General features: G+C 48.1%; 1 protein-coding gene across 3 annotated transcripts in view; it reads left to right on the forward strand.

Moving 5' to 3' along the window:
* PTPA (protein phosphatase 2 phosphatase activator) overlaps positions 1–20946 on the forward strand; it is a 46329-nt gene that overhangs the window by 985 nt on the left and 24398 nt on the right. For all 3 annotated transcript variants that reach the window (XM_025205029.1, XM_025205030.1, XM_006024353.3), the window contains exons 2-8: positions 1260–1360; positions 3423–3509; positions 9346–9471; positions 10407–10524; positions 12253–12352; positions 14310–14434; positions 15700–15800. In XM_025205029.1, the coding sequence (XP_025060814.1) occupies positions 1260–1360; positions 3423–3509; positions 9346–9471; positions 10407–10524; positions 12253–12352; positions 14310–14434; positions 15700–15800 (758 nt within the window). The remainder of the gene's footprint in view (positions 1–1259; positions 1361–3422; positions 3510–9345; positions 9472–10406; positions 10525–12252; positions 12353–14309; positions 14435–15699; positions 15801–20946) is intronic.

Genomic DNA, 20946 nt, shown 5'->3' on the forward strand with positions numbered 1-20946 from the left:
TGTCCCTGGAGTCGTGTGGTAAGTCTGGCAGAGTTTGAAGGAGTTGTGGGTCGTCTGGTGCGGTTCGTGGAGAGCTTTGCATTGTCAGTGAAGAGAGGAAGGAGCCGATGAACATTTCTGAGCAGATTTGTCTGTGCAAATGAAGTTTAGTGATTACAGTTTTTAGGCAGTTCAAATTTTGGGGCTTAGTACAGAATTGGTGCTTAGAGTTTGCAGGTAGCGCTAAGAATGATTATTAAAATGTTGCTGGAAAAAAGTTTGGATTCTTCTAGGATTAAAATAATGAACCAAAGGATGGTAGCTTCATGCTAAATATACCTTTAGTCTCTTGATTAATTGTTGTTTGCTGCACTGCATCCTGATGATAAAGTTTGGTCGTAGAAATGTGATGCGACTGTGCCTTTAACCTTGTGGCAGTGTTTCTAGCTCTGCAGTGGCCTCATGTGGGACTGCAGAGTGAGACTGGAGCCAGTTGTGAGCCTTGGACTGCGGAGGGGCTTGGAAAGCAATAACCCTGGTGTTCAGGACAGCTTCCTTTCTTTTTCTTTTTTTCCAGTGAGGAAGGGAGGATGGGGAACATGTTTCCCAGCTAATGAGAAAAGTTGGCTGTGTACTGGGGGCCTGGAGCAGCGTCATGCTGATCTTATGTGTTACCGATTTGCATTCATATCATGCATGCCATCCTAGCAGCTCAGTGCACTTTATAGAGAATATTGTTCTCACCTGAAACAGCATCTCTAGCATCCAAGAGGCCTTCTTGTGCCGTCTTGGGGATGCTGGCTTCATCCCATTTCAGAGTAAAGAGTGCCACCTACTGAATCACTTAGGTTTTGTCTTCATTGTAAAAGATGCCTTTGGGGTAGTTAACTTGATGTAAAACCCTCGTGACCAGACACGGGTATTAGAGGCCAATCTGCTACCTCTCAGCTGGGGTTTAACTCAATTAACTATAGCTAATTAAGCTGCCTGCACAAACGTTTTATGCCGTTAGTCATCTCAATAGAAAACGTTTTTTTGTAGTGGTTCAAAGCCTATCACTATTTTCTGTGGCAGGGCTGTGTTCCTTGGCAGTATGCTGTCAAAGGACTGGAGAGTCCGGTCTTGGCTTGGCTCAGCTTGTGAGAGCTGGCACAGTGGGGATGAGTTGTCATTTTTTGTGTCTAGAGAAATGAGCCTTGACTTCAGAAAAGGAGCTGAGGCCAGAAGGAGTTGTATTCTGTTTTGCATTCTATTTGACCTCTCTCTCTTCCCTCTTCCAGGCTCCTCTGAGGAGGCAGTCTCTCCCCTCCAGCACAGCTTCATGATCCCTAAAAAGGAGATAAACATGGTTTCTGATATGGCCAAGTGGAAGCGCTCTCAGGTATGGATCTGGGTTCTATGTTCCTGAAGTGTCTCAGTGTTGGCATTTGTGTAGGACAAACCAGGCCAAATGTAACAGGTTGAACAGGGTTGGGTCAAGCTGCTGGAAATAATTACTTTTAAAATCAAATGGGCACTGTGACTAATGTTTTGGGAATTGTAATAAATGTAGCTTCCTCCAGTGGTCTTTAGGTGACAGCAGTAGGAGACTGTGGATAACAGAAGTACCTACCTGGGCAGTTATTTGTGATGACAGCAGGTCCTGTCTACTCTGTATGGCCTGTAATTCAACCCCTGGGACTGATAGTGGGGTGTAGGAGTGTTCACTGTTCTGCAGTGTGGATAGTGAAATGCCCAAGCCCTGTCTGTAGTAGAGCTCTTGCCTTTGCTACTGCTGGTGGTGAATACCAGTAGTATTCTGGTTTGACTCTACAGACAATTCTGTAGTGTGCGTAAGGGCTAAGAGCTTGGAAGAGAAGAATAACGTATTGGTTCTTCCCATACTGGGACAAGATCCCAAGGTTGCCCTCAGCAATGGATAGGGCTGGGGCTCTGTCCACAGTGGTAAAGAATCCATATAAAGCATGATTTTGGGCCATCCTTCATAGAACATTGTGTTGTCTATGTGACCCCACCACAAAGCTGAGGAAGATGGTGTTAATTGTCACCTCTGATACTTTCTAACCATGTTAAAGAATACCTTTTAGTCTAGCCCTGGAAGCTGAAAGTAGCTGTGTTTATGATATATTCTGTTCTGTTGCAATGTGCTCTCTGACTAGACAGTTCTGCCTGGGACCTCCCTTACAAGAAGTAAAATTACAGTGAGCACATTGTAGTACATCAAGACAGCATCAGTCCGTTGTTGCTCAATGGTTACTGCAGTTCCTCTCTACATGACTCACTACATAGGAAGTTGCTCTGTAGACATGAATGTGCAACATTGAGGCTTGGTCAGGCAGGCTTTTCTTAGACTAGATTGGAGGCCAGCCTGTCAGCAAATGGCTATGGATGAAACTTTAGCCCCTTGCCTATTTGGCCTATCTTTGATGAATGGGTTTGACAGATCTCAGCCCTCTGTGTCTACAAGCACAATGGTATCTGCCCTGGCAAGTTGTGACCAACCCCTTTCTTTGCACAAGTCTAGTTTGTCTTTGCCTTTGTGGACAAGTTGTTTGTGGAGTAGGCTTGTTCCCTAGCAGAGCTGTCAGGATCTCTGTGCTCATGGTTCAGGTGGGTGGCCCAGCCTTGTTCCTGAGGAATGGGGACAGAAAAGTGGCAGTAACTCTTGCTTGGGGACCAAGGTGTGATCCCTTCAGAGATGAGTGTTTCTGAAGAATCGCAGATAAAACCCTGCTTTGTCACATTCTTTTTTATCAGGGCTTTCCTGGAAGGACAGCCTGTGAAGTGACTGGCAACAATGAGGTCTGAAAGAGGTTCCTTCAGAAAAACTGTGGCCCACTTTCAGGGTTTTCACCTTTGTCCCTGCATGTCCTGAGCTGGGGGACTGTGCAGTGGGTGTGAAAGAAGAGAGGAGAAAGGAACCTATTTAGGACAGCTGCCCCCTTCTTCTCCTGGGCAGCTCAGATGTGGGAAGGAGGGCATGAGCAGGAAAGAAATGAAGGAGTTATTGGGAGGGGTGACAGAGCCAGAAACTGCAAGTGATGATGTATTTGGGCCCAAATTTGGACAGGCCCCAGAGATGAGGCTGAGGAGCTTGTATTTGACCTGGTGAGTGACAGCAACCTGGTAAGGGGATTCAGGTAGGAGGGTGCTGGGTTGGGGTCTCTTTAAAAAGAGCTTGCTCTATGTGACTTCAGCTGGCTGTACTGATGCAGAGGGCTCAGCACATTCGTAGTGCTGCTTAGAAGTTAACATTCTCAGGAGCTTTGAAGACAAATAAGTAACATCAGAACAAGCCTTGCACCCTGTGCTTTCCCAGGGTACTGGCATTGTGGGTTGGATCTCATCCCTGCTATGTGCTCTAGGCTTCCCCCACTTGTCCACATGTCTGCAAACTCACTGTCAGTACTCAACTGATGCCCTGTCCCCTTGCATGTTTGCAGGCATATGCAGACTACATTGGCTTCATCCTCACCCTGAATGAAGGCATCAAGGGGAAGAAGCTGACCTGCGAGTACAGAGTCTCTGAGGTGGGAGAAAGCTTGGACCACACTGTTTCCAGTGTGGTATTTTTCTTTTGCTGATTTGCCTTGCACAGCAGGGCTCAGATGTTTTCCAACTAAGGGCTGTGTTGGCAGCTTGCCTGGGGCCCTGAAGAGAATAAAGTATTGCTGAGCTGCATCTGCTTTCTTCATTAAATGCAGTAGAGCAGCCTTTGGGGACTACAGATACCAGTGTACAACGGTTCGCTTGGTAACCAGGTGCCTTTGTTCACCCACAGAAATTGCACTCCAGCCCTTGGTGAAGGTGTGGGGTATGCAAAGGGTCACAGGCAAGGAAGGGCACATTCTGACCACACATGCTGTGCATATGCCATCTGATCTGTAAAGAAGCCATTTATGAGGAGCCGTGTTGCTCTTTGGCTATAGCAGAGGACTGCATACCCTGAGTTTTCTTCCTAGCCACCCACTAAGGCACTGCATGACACTGAGCAGGCTGCCCGACATCTCTGCCTCAGTTTCCCCTCTTGCAGGGAGGTGCCAATGCTGGCCTCCTAGCGGGGTTTGTCTTGGGTTGATAAGGTACCTTGAGTTGAAAGAATGTGGTAGGAGGTACAAAGTGCCCCTGCTCTTCTTCACCCTCAACACTAAAGTCTTATCTGGGTTTCTTGCCTCTGAGGAGATGGCTCATGGTGCCTCATAGTAACTGTCTTTCCGTAGCAGCCGTGTAATTGGCTCTCACCCCAGTACCTACACCCTGGTGATAAGCATGTCTATGGTCTCTGCCATTTGAACCATGTGTTTATGGTACTGGAAGGTTTGTCCTGGATCCTCTGCAGGCAGCAAACCATACCTTGCTGTATCTCAGTGTGGACTGAGTCCTGCTGAGGCCTCACTTGAGCAGCATTATCTGGTGCAAGTCGGGCAGGTTCTTGGCCCAGGCTGTCCGATATTCTTTGGTGTATAAGGCAGCATGGGCTGCAGAAGGAAGAGGTGAAGTTGGATCATTTTGCTATCAGCCCCAGTTCAGAGGTTCTCAGCAGGAAGACAAGGTAGAAATAACTTAGTTCCCCTTGGAGAGGTCTGCATGTCTGTTGCATGGTGGCTTTTTGGTGCTGTGACCAGTTTTGATGTCCGTTCATATGATGAGATCACTGACAAGATGCAGTGCAGGCACTGTGGAGTCCAGTCTTATTGAGGCCAGAGGAGGGATTTCAGAGACTCTCAGGGAAAAAGTGCAGATTTCCTCATTGTCATGTCATTCCCTGGAGCTTGTTTCAGTTTGATTTGGTTCAGTTTGATTTGAACACTGCCCTGTGTTCCTTGTCAGCCATTCACCCATCACATCCAGGTGGCATCGGGTGGGCTGTAGCCGTGTTCTGCAAGGTAGTTAAGAGATGTCTTGGGAAGCCTCTTACCTTTTCCCATTACAACCAGTTACAACTGTGTAGAGGTACTGTATTAGAAACTGACTGCTGAAAAGAGACCTACAAATGGCTGAAAGGGAAATAGACCTCTGCCCAATTTAATGCCTTTTGTTGCGATTAAATAATCAGGCAGGTAGAACCTGGCCTTCCCTACTCTGGAAGACATCCCTTGCAGGAGCTAAACATGCAGGTCAGAAATGTACTTGTCTTTCTTTGAAAGCAGATGTGTTAAATCCTTCCCAGAGGGGCTTTCTTGCTGACTTCTGCTCAGGCCTTTGAGTCTATCTGGGCTCCTCACCTCTCTGTATTTTCAGCAGCATGAAAAAAAAAGAAACAATTTCACTTATTTTGCCTGTACAGGTGTCTTTATTGTAACAGTTCTGGTTCCTAGTCATCCATAATATTCCATGGAAAACAGGGAATCAAGACCTGAATTGAATATGTAAAACAGTTGGAGAAATAACTGTACTCCCTTTCCAAGCTTCTTAGGTCGTTAGTCAGTGTAAAGAAGCAAAGGAGGACACGCATCAATTTTCCCTCCCTGTCAAATCCTCTTTCAATGAATTTGTTCTGCCACCTACAGACAATTACAAAATGTAATGGCACAGACAGAGCGGCCTGTCCCATAGCCTTTTTGCTGAGTGGGGCAGAAACCTGGGACTTAAAGCAAAATAAATCTATTTCCTCTGGGGTCAAATCCCTTGGGTGCTTGGCTGATGAGGCTGCATGTTCACAAGGGCTCATTCCTAGGTCAGACTTCTCATTTTCAGTTTTAAAGACTCAGCCTCCTTTGGCTCCTGCCTGCCTCTCTGGTCCAGTTTTCCTCTGCTTCCCTATCTGCTGCTGATTCTCCTTGTGTTTCTGTCCCTTCCAGATCAAGTGCCAGGGGCTCCTTCCTGTGTCCCTAAATCCCTTCTTTGACCACATGTCCTCCTTATAATGGATCAGTGTTAGTCCACCAAGAAAAAAAGTTATGGGGAAGGACAGGGGTGCAGTGCTGGGAAACAGTTGGCCTGCCAGTCCATAAGAGATTGTGCATGCGACCTGAGTTGCCTGTTAACTGAGGGCTAGATCTGGCAAAGAGCAGTTGTTGAGTCCCATCAGCTCATGCTAAAGTTGCATGGAATCCCTGGGGGATGAGTACACTCCACTCCTTTATGGAGCTGCTGATCACCTTGCTGGGCCCTTAGGTGGTAAACTTCATGGCACAGAACTGTGCCTGGTTGTGCACTGTTCTTCTGGTAGTCCCTGAGATCTCAGATTGTGGTTTTGCCCACTTCCTGCTTGTGTTTGGGATCGTGCTCCATTGGAGGGGCAGAAACCTGGCTCTGGGGCCACATGTTCAGACTCCAGGAGGAGGGACTGGATGTGTAGTTGTCACACCTGAAACCCACAGCTCTCCACTGCTGGGCAAAGCCAAGAAGCCTGCTGGAGGTAGTGCCAATGCCAGCTGCATCATCCGCAGAGAGATGCTGCTGGGTCATTGCTCCCTAGTTAGCCATGTGGCTATGTCATTCCCTTTTGTCCTTTGTGGGCAGATTTGGGGTTAGGAGGATGCAAATTCAGTCCAGCAGGTCAAGGAAGGAGGTGGGGGAGGGGAGGAGTTGCCTTTGCTTTGATAATTGGGAAGGTAAAACAGCAGTGGAGCATGAAGACCCAGCCCCCCCCCAAACTCCACTGCAGGTTCTGATGGCTGAGTTCCTGCAAACTCCATTACTCCCCCTGTCTGGCTTCAGTCTGTCTGGACAGGTTTCTTCTGCTGGACAATAGAAACCTGCCTCCCCTCAATCGGTCCCCTTTCAAAGGGCCTCGAGCCTGAAATAAGCCGAGTCTCTTTAATTATTTATTGGCACGGCTGAACCAGCAGCTGGGTCCCATACTCCCGCCTTCAGCCAGGCTGTGGTTTTAATTCCTTTAAAGCAGGTGAGGCAGGAACAAGAATGTTTGATTCTGCCCTGTTCCTTGAGGCCTGGAGGCAAGAGGCTGTGAAAATGGGAGTGAGCAAAACACCCTTGTCTCTAGCCAGGCATTTATCTAGCCAGGACTGAGTGCTGCAGCCACGGCTCAGCGAGAGGGTTTGAAATACAGGAGCTGCTTGTAATGAGCTGCTGCCACCAGGGGATAAATCACAGGCATTATTTAATTATTTAACAGAAGCCACTGCCGGGGATGCTGCTGTTAATTGGAAGGGAGCTTGGCAGCCCCCAGGAACCAGACCCGGCCCTGCTGGGGCACAGCCTATCTCTTTGTTCCATGCCTGGGCAGCTCCTGGCACAGCGGGGTCCTGGCCCATGGCAGTTTCTCTCAGGCTCTGCTGTAAAACACACGATTGTTTTGTCCCACTCGGCTCGAATCCAGGTCACTGCCCTGATGCTGGTTCTGGCCTGTTACTTCATGAGGGCACCCAGTTGCTTGGGCCCTGTTATCTCGCCCCGTACGCTTGCAGGCAGAGGCCTTAGGGTCTGTTCTCTGCTATAAGATCATATGGAAGCAGGGTTGGAAGGAATTCATAAGTTTACCTAGTCCAGCCACCTGCTCCAGGCAGGATCACCTCTAACTAAACCGTGCCAGCCAAGTGTCTGTCCTTGCTGATCTCCCACTGTCCCAGCCCTCTGCTTCTGACTTGTTCAGCAGCCGGGGTATGAGGCTTTCAGAATCCTGATGCGTGACTCTCAGCTGTGCTCACACTTGGTTTCCTACCATCCTTCCAGAGCGGGTGTCCAGGGAAGAAGCCATGGCTATTGAGAGACCTGCCTGCAGAGGAGGGAGAGGTGGGGGCTGGCTCGCTACTGGTTCAAAGGCAGAACGCTTCCTGGCCCATCTCTCCTCCCCCTCCCCTCCAGTGGCACTTCAAGGGCTAGAAACTTGCTGGGCTCTGCTGTTTCCTCGTCCTCCCCTGACAGGCAGCATGAAGAATTGAACCACAGCCCAGGAGACCAGCAGGCTTCACACGGTCGATGCCTCCAGCAAAGTCAAACCAGCCCCTGCCTTGTCTGTCCTCTTTGTCCCCTTGAAGGAGGAATCCCCTCTTGAGACAGCGATGCCTGTTGGCCAGGGCCCAGCCAGCTGCTGTAGCAACTGACGCATCTCCAGCTGCTCTGATGGGGACCCGGAGAATCCCTAACCATGGGATTGGCAGGTGGAAGGGTTTCAAGTACTTGTTGGCAGAGTCTGCTAGTACTGCCTTGTGTTGGGAGTAAGTACGTATTGGACAACAATACTGCTGCTGTGCTGCTTCTCTGCATCAGTACTGAGGCTGGGTGGCTGTTTGCAGAGGGCCTCTGCTTCCCAGTTCTGTGGGTGCAGGAGGCATTTGCCTGCTCTGAGCACCACCCTAAGGCCACTCTTGCTTGCTGCATAGGGCAATGCAGCTTTGAACCAGGCTCCATATTGCTGCCATCACTCTCCTCTGCCTACCAAATGGCCATTGCTAAGACCCGTCCTCTCCCTCTGCTCCAGCTAGGTCAGCCCCTCCTTCAGTCCTCTCCCTGGCTGCTTCTCTCATTTCTTATCACTTCAGGCTCTTCTCTTCTCCCAGTGCCTGCATGGCACTGCTTGTCTTGCTCCTCACAACTCCACTTGTCCTCCTTTGCTCTCAGCTTCTTACCTTCTTTCCTGCCTCTCTCCAGTTTGGAGTGTTTCCCCTCCCTGAGCCTACTCCTTTTAAGAACCCTCCTTTGGCTGACCCAGTCTGTAAGTTCTAGGCAGGGACCAGTGCTTGGACCTGGGTGGTTGAGAGGTGCCAGGTGCACTGACATCCTGAGGTCAGAGGGGTTCAGAACCTTGGGAAACTAGGTTGTAGCGCCCCGTGAGCCACAACTCTTGGGACTTCAACAGGGGAAATGACTTGGGTGAGGTCAGTGATGGTCAGGATGCTCTATGAACAACATGCTGTCTCTTGTGACCTGGACTCAAACAGTGAGGGCACTGTCCCTTCCAGCTGTCTTTCTGTTCTCCTTCTCATTCAATTAGAGACTGGAAGCTTGCTTTTTTTGTCTTGGATTCTGGAGCACTGTTCTGCAGCAATTGCAGAGTCTGCAGTGATGGCAGCAGTTAGTGTTGCCCCAGGATTGCAGTGTACATGAGATCTTCTCTTTGGGTCCTTAGGAAAATTGTCTCTGCTTGTTCAAGCAGTATAAAAGAGAGGCTGTCTGGGCCAGTTGGAGAACTCAGATAAGTACAGTATTGGCTGCTGCCTCCTGATGTGAAGCAAGGGTGGGGCTGGCCACTGTGAACCTTAGAGAGGCCATGTGAGCCCTTTCTGACCCTTGAAACACCAGTGTCAGGCTCTGCAGCTCAGCAGTAGGAGTATGGTGGTGCCTACCATAGAAATGTTGGTTTCACAGCAGTGGCTTCACAGGGAATAATTTATGCTTGCTTATGCAAGTGACTTTCTCTCCCTGTCTGATTGTGGCTTGTCATTTGTTCTGTCTCTGCAGCCTGTTAAGAAGCTGGTGGATCTCCTGAACACTCTCGACAGATGGATTGATGAGACCCCACCTGTGGATCAGCCCTCTCGCTTTGGGAACAAGGCCTTCAGGACCTGGTATGCCAAGCTGGACCAGGTATGTGGGGGCTGCGGGGAAGAGACTTAAATGAATGATCTCTGTGGCCTGGAGCAGGGCAGCCACTAACCATAGAAAGACTGTCATACTCTTGTGATGCCTAAACAGTTCCACCAGGGGGGCGCAGCTCCCATTTACATCTCTCTGCCAGGTCTTCATACCCTCAATAGAATCCCAAAGAGCCTGAGAGGTCTGGTGGATCAGAGCAGGATTGTGACTTGCCACAACAAAGCCTTGCCTGTCTCAGCTGAGTGCTTGCCCCAGACAGCTCCCTGGGGCTGGCAGAAGCAGAATGCGCTGTACTAAGCTGTTGGATTGTTCTGGGCTGGCAGATACAAGGATGCAGTTTGTTAAAGTTCCAGTTAAATGTGACTGATGAAAGTTGCTGGACTGATCGCCTTGGAGATTGAAGTCTTTCCTCTCCTGAACAGATACAGTCCAGGTGGCAACAGGGCAAGCTTTTCTCATGCTTCTCTTTAATGTGCTACCATTTAATGTTTACTGAGGACAACAGGGGAATTAATTTCTCAAGTCACGCAAGCTTTGGGCTCACTGCTCATACCAGCAATGGGGTCAGCTGCACTGATGGCATGTTGGGATGGATGCCCTAAATGGTAGCTGTTTCTACAGTGGGCAGGGGAAGAGCCTTTTATCTCATACCACATCTCTGCCACCCCTACCAGCTCACTAGTTTGGTGAGATGTAACACTGTTCTTTATACCACCCAATAGAAGTTGCTGCTGAGAGATGTTAGGATTCCCCATTTGTCTCTCCTCTCCATACATCCATCTCACAAGCTTGGAGGGGGCTTTTGCTCTCTGGAAGTCCATTGTAAATCACTAGTGAGTGCTAGTCTCACCTCTGCAGTGGTGTGCATTATCCAAGGTTGGGCTTGTAGCAAATCGGAGCTAATCCTTGGGAACCCTTTTTTTCAGGAAGCAGAACATTTGGTTGCAGAAGTGATCCCCAAACACCTGGTTGAGGCTGCACCAGAGGCTGCTGTGTACTTGAAGGAATCTGTGGGGAACTCCACCCGGATTGACTATGGGACAGGTACCATTTCATGAACATTTCATGCTGCTGGTCTTGTTGAGTTCTTCTTGACTCCTAAGGCATAACTTAGTCTCACAATTCAGGGTTGCCATTCCCATTGCAGAGAATGATACCTGCAGGGGATTATACCAAGGCGAAAGTTGACCTAGAGAGTAGATCATCTTTGCATTGTGCTGGAACTGTGGTTGCTCTGAGGTCTTGGCCTGTCTATTTTAAGTATCTTCTCCTTTAAATAATGGTTCCTACCTCTGGTCTAAAATATTCCATCTATGGACTTCAGAGTGTCTTAGAAATATTAATTGAGCATAGCAACCACTGTTGAAATGCTGTCACCTCTGGGGTGAACCACAAGAGCTGCTGAACACTGCCTTTGGTGCAGGACAAGAAGTGCACATGGAGCATTATGCACAGTTAAACCACAAGGTGGAATTTGTGTTCCCTCTTGAACTGGAGTTAGAGTAAGCAACTGCAGCTTATGTTTATGCCTGGGGCAAATGTCATGAGATCATAAGTGACCACAAGTGCTTGCTACATGTGGCTGAAACACATGGCGATAGCGCTAGTAGAGAATCGGGCCCAGAAAGAAGTTAAGAGTCAGAAGCTGGAGTAACTCACTGGCTTCAGTTAGGTTGCTGTGGATTGACATCCATGTGAAAGCAGCCCCTCACACTGTGTGCTAAACTGTGGTGATTCCCACCTCTCTGTACCAGGGGAGCAGGCTCAGAGAAGAATGTCTAACAAGTAGCTTAACCAAAGATCTGCAGTGTAGGGAGCAAAGAGCCTGGAACGCGACTCGCCTGCATGGCCAGAGAACCCCGGGAAGAGGTGAAGGAAATGCAGGTCTGAAAACTGCACCTGTGCTGCAGCTCTTGATCACCAGGGGGAGATGTTGCCATTAGTAATGAGCCTATTGACAGGGCTTGTTTGTCAGCTGGAGCTTGGTGAGGGAAATCCAGTCTCCCCACCTCTCTGCTGTGTGTCATGCACTGGGTCCAGTGTGCTTTTACTTTGGCACAGCTAGGCCTTGGGGGTGGCCTCTTTGCATGCCAGCAGCGGCATCATTTTGCAGAGCGGAGTTGCCTTTGTATTTAATCTCTCGGTCACCTCCATTTCTCCTGTTTGAAGGGAGATAAAAGCCTCTCAGCAGCCAGCCTAGATATCAAATGTGTTTTCAGTGGTGCACTCATTCTGCTGCCTTCACTGTTACCCAAGGAATAGCTTTACCTATGGAGGGTGGCCCGGGGTTGGCAGTTGGCATCTTGAGAGGGTGATTAGAGGCAAGACAGTGACCCTCAGACATGGAAGTGTGTGTTTCTTTCTCCCTCCTGCTGGGCACATACATAGTCCTCCGCTTCCCCCGTACTGTAAATAAGAAGGGAGCAGTTCCCTGTTAGGTCCTAACACCCCAGTCTCTTGGTGCTAGGTTCCTCAAAATATTCTATTCTCTAGGCCCCACACTTGCAACTGCTGGCTCATATCGGGTGATCCACAGAGATCAGCCAGCATCTTAACATGACAGATTTGAGCAGGGGTGGAGAGTGGGTGAAATGTTATGACCATAGGCATTTATCGTCCTATCCCAGTAAAATGGAGTTGTAAGGCACCTGGTTTGAGCATTGCCACCCACAGCAATCCAATTGTGGTGTCCGTTATGGCACCTGGGGAGAGCTGATCTCTGTGGTGGGAAGCACCAACACTGTGTATGCATCTCCCATTCTTTAATCCCAGGTCACGAAGCTGCGTTTGCTGCTTTCCTCTGCTGTCTCTGCAAAATTGGGGTTCTCAGGGTGGATGACCAGCTGGCCATTGTATTTAAAGTGTTCAACAGGTGAGACGATGCGAATATAAAGATTGGGGTGGATTTGTTGACCCCTACATTGGGTCCCTCTTCCACCTGTCTGTCCTATGTATGTTATGATGTGTAAGTATAAGTCATCTGACCCAACTGACTCATTTCATTATGGTTATAATGAGCTCTGCCTTCTCCATCATTCTCATTTGGCCTGATGCTTCAACTCCAGGAAGACAGAGATCACTTGATTTGGGTGCATATGTATTTCCAGTGGACAAAGCACTGCAAACTAAAGGGCCCTGTACCTTACCAGAGAAGATCAGAACAAGAACCAATGGCTGGAGGTGAAAGCCAGGCAACTAGAAACAAGATGTGTATTTTGAATGGCAAGAGTAGTCGGTCATTGGAAGGACCTACCAAGAGGAGCAGTGTATTCTCCATCTGTTGGTGTCTTCAGCTCAAAACTGGACACCTTTTTTGATGATGCTTTAGCTATTGGGCTAAATTGTGAGGGGCGAAATCCTGTGACCTATGACAGACAGATATGCTAAATGATCCAGTGTCTCTTTTAGTCTTGGAATCCATGAAATTTCCAGCCTCCCATAGCTGCTCTTGTCAGTGCCCAAAGTACAGGATATGGTGTCTATAGCTGTAAAAAACTAAGGACTCCACACGTAGACTCCTACACTGACTTGACTTCAAGGTGAGAATGGAGAGGACACACAATACTCTGACTTACACAACTGTAAGTCACCTCAGTCTTGGGTAGATTTACTCCTTGGAAAGTGAGGCATGATTGCACACCCTCGCCTTGGCAGTTGCATGTCACAGCAGTCCTTTGCTCAGTGCAAGCTAGCTCCCCATCACCTAGTGACCAGGCACTGTAATAACACCTGGTGCAGGCAAATAGCTGGGAGAGCTAATGGGTGTCTGCTCCTTGCTACAGGGTTAATCTACTACACAGTCAAATCTGGAGTAAAAGGCTCTGGAATATTTGTGTGTCCAGAGTTTCCTCTTTTGTGAAGCTGGGATGATAAAAAATATTCTTGCAAAGACTTAATTGGCTTAATTCTGGAGTGTGTAATACCTTTGTGAAGGTTCTAGAGAAGAGTACACTGGCATTACGATCAAGCAACATGTACAAAGTTTTGCAGCAGAGTGAAATCTCCAGGCATCCTTCAAGAATTGTTGCTCACTTTCCTGTTAAATTAATTGAAAACACTTATGCTGTCATCTGCTACTAAATCTATAAAGCCTGAACTTCTATGGCCTGGGCAGCACATATGCCCAGTGGGCTGCGGTTTACCCAGAGCCCTGCACATAAATATTAAACCTGGAGAGCCCTGGTCTAGGCTTGTAAGGGACACTTCTAAAAATGACCTCATCTCATCTCCTCATGGAGAGAAGATAGTGTGATGTGCATGAACAGATAAATAATGCAGTGACTCCCGGTTATTGGCCATTGGTATTGTCATTGCCTACAGCAAAAGATCTGGGGATTCTGCTGAATTTCATGTTGTCCCTTTTCCCATGATCTCTGGACAAGTCTCCTCTGTTTTGCATTGCTTAATTTCTTATTTAGAACCAAGATAGGCCCTGGGTCCCTCTTCTTTAGGTGAACTGGGTAACATGAATAGGGCAGGTTTATTTACACTACCGTATGCTGTCCACTGACTGACAAAGGAATAGAAACCTGGTACCAGAAAGCCAATATCAGACCTCCATCAGCTGTAAGCTTATCCCCGATGTGAGCTAGACTGAGTCAAATCTTCTTCCTTTCACAACCGGGGGTCATTTGTTTCTCCTGCTCGGATGTTAGATGGTTGTGCAGTAGGCTATTAGATTGGATCAGGCTCTTATGCTAGGTGCAGAAATAATGTGCTTGGGACCTTTGCAGCTGGCCTCATAGGGCCTTGTAATTGAAATCCCCCAGTTGTTTCAGCAGTGGCAAGCATGTTTGGTGTTAACTCTTCACTTTCTCCTTTTGCCTCAGGTATCTGGAGGTGATGCGGAAACTTCAGAAGACCTACAGGATGGAACCAGCTGGTAGCCAGGGAGTGTGGGGCCTGGATGACTTCCAGTTCCTCCCCTTCATCTGGGGCAGTTCCCAACTGATAGGTACTAATGAACCATCGACCATGCTTTGGTCTCTCACCCGCTTTCCACTTCAGTGTGAAGATAATCAGAGGATGGAGATGCTTTTAAAAGATCATTAGAATGGTGTTTAAAAAAATTACGCCTCTGATTGAAAACTGTGCTTGGAGTTCAGAACTTATGTTCCAGGCCTTCAGAGTGAAGCCAGTTGCTCAGAGTATGAGAATGGAGGGTTAGTGTCAGTGTTCATACATCCCAAAGTAGACCTATTTTTAATTGAGAACCATGCAAATTATCTGTGCTAGAAAAGATGACTACCCTGAGCAGCTTTCAGTATGCTCCTATTGCTGAGATACTGGATCAAGGCTCAGGAGATTTGGATTTACTTTTCAGTTCTGCCACAGTTTTCCCATGTCACCTTGGCCAAGTTGTTTAACATCTTTAAGTCTCATTTTCCCCATCTGTAGAAGGGGCTGGTATTGCCTTTGTCCTTTCTGTTTGGATAGTGAGTAATCTGAGGCAGGGATGGTCTCTTAGTAGCTTGTGTATATGTACAGTGCTTAGCACAATAACTTGTCAGTGTTGCTTGAGCCCTGCAGGTACTGCTTTAGTTAAAGAATAATGCCCACTCTAGTACAATTGTAACTGGGCAGCACAGTTCTGATACACCAATGCTCTACTTTGTAACTGTGCTGGCAGAGGCCATAATACGTATATGAGCCTTCTTCATGTTGCATTGCTTTGTATGAATCTCATTGACCTGGGTCCTGGCACAGACACACACATTACCTAGTTTTAAGGTTAAAAAATATGCCCTTTTGCAAAGATTTGTCATCCTGGTGATTAAGAACTTGCAAGGCCAACTTCACTCTAGTGAAATATTGGAACAAATATTTGAGAAGGAAAATTTGTAAACATTTAGAGACTGAAAAGGGAGAGTAATAAATGTCATGGGTATATAAGGACCAAGTAATAGCAGTCAAACTTGGATTATGGTTCTAAATTTCAAAATTGAAATTGGCCAATGGAGGTAATAGAATAGTTGTAATATAGCTTGATTTTTAGTAAAGTCTGCTTTAGGAAATGGTATAACTCAGGTTGACTTGGCTCAAACCCATTCAGCATATTGAAAAATGATTAAACAGTTACCTACAGAAGCTGGGAGGAGGAGGTGTTTCGGAGGAGAGCCACCAAGCTCATTAACAGGCCTGGTCACCTGACGTTGGTTGACACCTGCAGGACAGATCCTGTATATGTGTGCGTGTGGTTTTTTTTTTCCTTCCCTCCAGACCATCCCAACTTGGAACCTCGGCACTTTGTTGATGAGAGAGTGGTGAATGAAAACCATAAGGACTACATGTTCCTGGAGTGCATCCTGTTCATTACAGAGGTGAGGCTAGGAGAATTATTTTACAGTGAAACCATTCATCTTTCTTGTGTTCTCCTGGTATTGGTTAGTTGAGTACCATGTCTTTTGTGTGCTGGTTCATCTGTATGTGCGTACATGGATGAGCCTCAATTCTTGAATGAATTGAGGGTGAATGAGGTGAAGCTCCATGGGTACCACAGTGGAGTTTCTTTGATCAGGAATGTGGCTGTAAAAAATAAAGCAGATAAACCACATGGGATGCTTTCCAGACATGGCTCCGGGGAGACGGCTTAAATTCAGAAAACATGTACTTGTAGGTGCCCTAGAGCAGTAGAGGAGGAGTTTCAAAATGGTGCATCCCAGCCACTGTTAACTCTGGCTACCTGGTGTTCCTGGGATGCCAAGCTACCCCTCACTTGATCAGTGCTGGCCCTCTTATCAGGGCTTAGTGCCTCCCATTTAGCTGTGCCTAATTTCTCACTGGGGGACCTACTTTACTTGAGATTCTAGCTTTACCATTAGCTTTCTATGGTAAATTGCTAGTAATAGATGGTGTTGAGTAAGTGGCTGGTAGTTAAAGCTATGGTTCTGGAAGTGCTAATGTGGACTATGGGATTTGCTGAAGGAGGATAATTCCAGCAAACTCCCTTTGTATGGTGGTATGCCGTGAATTGCCAACAGACAGCAGTGTTTGTAAACTATGGCATTTACTGCCTCCTGTCTGAAGCCACTGGGTGTCAGCAAGTTTTTTGATCTGCCTAGATATTTATGCCGTGCTCATTGCCTTAAGAGCCAAGAGAGAGGATCAAGGACTGCACACCCTACTCTCAGGGATCACTATTCCAGTTCCTCTCCAGAAACATATGTTAATGCAATAATTCTGATGCAGATAGTACTACTATTTTTATAACCCCGCCATTCCAGTCGTGTCTGTGTCCTTTTTCCACCCCTCCAATTTTGCAGTGAAACCTGCAGGGTCACATATGGCTTCTCATTTTAGCCACCGGCATAGTGAGTTTTTACAGGGGACACCTGTTGGACTACTGTGTGAGGGTGCTGAGTCTCAGGAACTTGTATGGAGTCTAATAGATGTTGCTGGTGATTAGCATCTTGTGGGACTTGGGTCTTTATTTACTGAGTTAAATAACCTCATAGAAGATAAAGATTATGCAGTCCCTGCAAAGTTGTAATACGGAAGAAAGAAAAAGATAAGGGTGGGGTGGGTGGATGTGTGTGGTGGAGGTCAGGGGAAGGGTGCTTGATCCTGCTCAATGGAAACAGAAGCCATGAGGCTATACAATTAATTTTGAATTTGGGGAAACAGAGCGTGTTTGCTTACAAAAATGTTTATTACAAATACTTGTCTTTGCTCATTGTATTGGAGACTCAAAGCAAAGAGGGGTGGGTGGGTTCAAGTGGATTTTTAAAAGCTATTTTTGAATAGTTTGATTCCCTGGCCTAAATCAGCTTTGGGGCTACTTTAACAATGCATAGACAGGTTATGTTTCTGTCCCACAAACTTTAGTGGAGGTGATGGTGGAATCTGGACTTTTTAAAAGTTCAGGTATTATAGCACCACCTAGCGGCTGGTAAAGCAGCTCTTGGACCTCTTTGGCAGCTGCAGATAATGACTCGGAGCAACCTGAATTCTTCCACCTGGGCTATTTTTAACCATATTTTCTTATAAATATTATTTAAAATTTGTTTGCTCTTTTGAGAGTTAGTCTGGTTGTTGGTTTCATCTGCCTGGTCCTGGAGAAGGCTGCTACTGCCACTAGGTGGCACTGACACAACTTTTAACATCAGCTTTCCCTCCTCCTCAATCAACAAGGGAACAAGCAAAAAACAACCCCCCCCCTGAAAAATAACTGGGGGAAAAAAGATTTAAAATAGATATTAATGCTATTTTTCTTTTAATCCCCTTGATTGAAAACCTGCGTCCTGTTAGTGGAATTACATAAATATAAAGCAAATGTCACACGTTTTGTACACGAGACGGTGTTTTTTTGGTATTGGATCATTCTTCACTTTTGAGTAGTTTAACAAGCTGCAACGTGGGGGTGTTGCCTTCCCCTTAAAACCCAATATAGTGTATTCTTTTGAGTTTTCCCATTGTTTTGCCTGTCCACGGGGCTCAGTAACAAACTGTGGTGTTTGCTACATGTATATGAAACCTCAGGCTGTTAAAGTAATAGTAAAATGATGCTTGATCTGATATGTTATGGCTCTGTCCTCTTAGCGCCCTCTGTTGAATATGGGAATTGCATATAGGTGAAATAGATGAGTCTGTCTTTATATCAGTGGGGCAGTTTTGAAGATGTTGGCCCCTTTAATAAGAGGGTTTTGAGGGAGCTAGTGTGTTGACCAGGGGGTCGGGAGGATTGAGAGGCTTCCTGCCAGGCTGTGCTGCAGAGTTGTTCTGTGACGGGACAAGTCGTTCGCGTGGATGCAGGGTGTTCAGGGCAGGATCTGTTTCTGTGCGTATGTTTCTACAGTGCCTAGCCCAAAGGGACGCTGAACATTGCCACAGCGTGAGCATTAAGTGAACCACTGTGCCTCGGTTTCCCCAGTTGCAAAATGGAACCTCCACGGAGGCTCCGCACGGGGAATTGCAAAGCTTCATTAAAGTTTGGGAGCAGGGGTGACGTGCAGCGGCTGCTGAATCAGAAAATACTCATTCTCGGCATTGTTCAAGAGACCAGCAAAAAAGCAGGTCCCAGCGACCTTCTGAACAACCCCCCCTTTGGAGGGAGTCGGGCCCTGCCAGGCTCCTTCAGGATCCGAGCTATGTGCACGTGCCCTCGGTCTCTGTGGAGCTGCCATATCGCAGGGTGGTTTGAATGTTGCTAGTGATCTAGCGCCCACGGCACGCCTGGCGCCACAGCACAGACAAAGCCAGCGCCGGCCCCTTGTCAGGATGCCCCATGGGGGCGAGGTACGGTGAGCAGGGAGCCCCAGCGCGCCACGTGCGCGTGGGGGTGGGAGAGCCCAGTGGCACGCCGGAGCCTGGAGGAAATCGGGCCATGCTCCTTTAAGAGCCAAGGGCAGGCAGCAAAGAATTTCAGTTTCAATCTGGCTTCTAAATTTGGAGTTTTGGGAAGGGAGGGCTCGGGTTTCAGCTGGAAGGGAAGGAACTGACAGGAAGGCACTACACTGAGCCGTCCCCCTCCCCCTCCAGTTACTGACAGAGGAACCATTTACAAAAGGCTGATTCTCTTGGGAACAGAGAGGCAGGAACGCAGCGTCTGTGAGTAATTTCCTGCTCAATATGGCTGCTCTGACTCACTCCATTCCCCTGGGGTCACTGCGGGACTGCAGCGCTCTTGCTGTCTCTCGCTCGCTCTCTCCAGCTCGCTCGTTTTCTCCCTCTTCTCCCTTTGTGGCTGGGATGAGCTAATTTACTTTTCTTCCCCCTTTCTCTCCTCCCTTCCCCAATCCTGAACAATAGCAAAGTCTTCTCCTGCTGGTGCGGACGTGGGTTAGGAAGGCCGTGGTCGCAGATGTCAGGTGCTCCAGGCGCCTGGATCCTGGATGGCTCGGGCACGGGGCTGGCTATCCGAACCAGCCTTTTCAGAGCTTCCCACCAGTCTTAATGCTTTCAGGCCAGGATCAAAGTGGTGGGGGTTGAGAAGAGCTGTGCCAGTGTGAAGGAGGGAGGGACTGGGAAGCAGAAAGAGACTCGTTGCTGAAAGGCACGCAGCAGACCCTCGCATAGAGGGGGAGATGCATTTCGAAATTGCCTTGCAACCAGCCCCAAACATGTGAGGCATGGTTGTATTGGCTGGACTGTACTGTGCCTGGTCAGTGGTGTAAAGTCCCCCTCACCTTCAGCATGTGCACCCTCTTCAGTCGCCCACTGGCCATGATTCAGTGCCAGATCTTTGTGCTTAAAAACACACCAGCCTCGTTGAGTAGAGAGAGAGAGTGTGTGTAATTTTGTATCTGCAAGAAAAACACGCACAACAGAGGGGAGCAGGAACAGCTTAGCGGCTCATCAGTCATTCCCCTGCTTGGAAGAACTGCAAAGAGGAAGCAGAAATTCATCTGAGCTCTCATTGCAGCTGTTCAGGCCAGGCAGAACTACAAAACCGTTACCCACAATGCCCCAGCGCAGAGGTCAGTGGGTTGGAGACACGTTGTCCTCTGAGCAAATGTTTTTTGTTTTTTTGTTGGTTTTTTTTTTCTTCTTCTCTGTCACACACTGATGCCACTCAGGCAGTGCAAGAGGGCAGCCATTCCCCAAACAGATTGAGCAGCTTTTTTGCAGCAGGCGGCTTCAAAACCATAAACATTTCCGCTTCCAGTCTCCCACCACTACTGTCATGCTGCCTAGGGGGTGTGTGAATAGGAGGATGAGCTGGTTCTCCCAGCCCCGGAGCAGTGGTCAGAAAGCTGCTTGGTTCCCCACATTCCTTCCTAGCTCAGGCTCCGGCCTTGTGGCTTATGATGTCATGGGAACTTCGCTCAGTCAGACTGGCCCTCGGGGTCCGTTTTGTTCCTGGAGGGAAGGGACAGGCTGTGGGGTAGGCAGTAGGCAGCTCTCTGTGAGTTTAGCTTTATTATTTACTCCCCCCTCTCTGGAAAGAAGCCAGCGGCAACGATCAAACACTGTAGTTTAAAAAAAAAAAAAAAAAATGAACACAGCCCTCCCTTCCCCATATCGGCTGTGAGCTGGAGACTCGCAGCCCCACCAGCAGTGTGAAAGGCAACGACTTCAAAGAACTGCTCGCCCCCCTAGCCTGTCTCGGCTTATGGCAGGTGCAGTGTCAGATGCTAGTGCTAGGGTTGCTGCCAGCTCGCGCTGCCCTCTATATTCACGGCTGGCAGTGGTGGCAGTTGCTGCTGCTGCTTGTTGTTTTGAAAGGAGAATGAGTCATTTTCTTGGAAAGCCCAGCAGTGTTCATGGGGAGGGCTCGAGCCTTGGGTAGGATGGGGGCAGAGTGGAGCCCAGCTCTTTGGGGAATGGGGTTTGGGCTTTTGTTTTCTTTAAGGATTATTTAAAAAAAAGCAAAGGAGGAAAGCTTAAAAGGAAATGTGAGGCAGGGAAAGGCCAGTATCTTAAGGGTGCAAGGGGCTGAAGTGCCCCCTCCCTATGTGATGTTGGGGTTAAAGGAGGGAGGCATGGATGGGAAAAGGGGACAGCACCTGGAGATGGCTGGGGCATGGG

Source organism: Alligator sinensis, unplaced genomic scaffold (genome assembly GCF_000455745.1).
Source record: "Alligator sinensis unplaced genomic scaffold, ASM45574v1 scaffold388_2, whole genome shotgun sequence".
NCBI classification, from domain to species: Eukaryota; Metazoa; Chordata; order Crocodylia; family Alligatoridae; genus Alligator; species Alligator sinensis.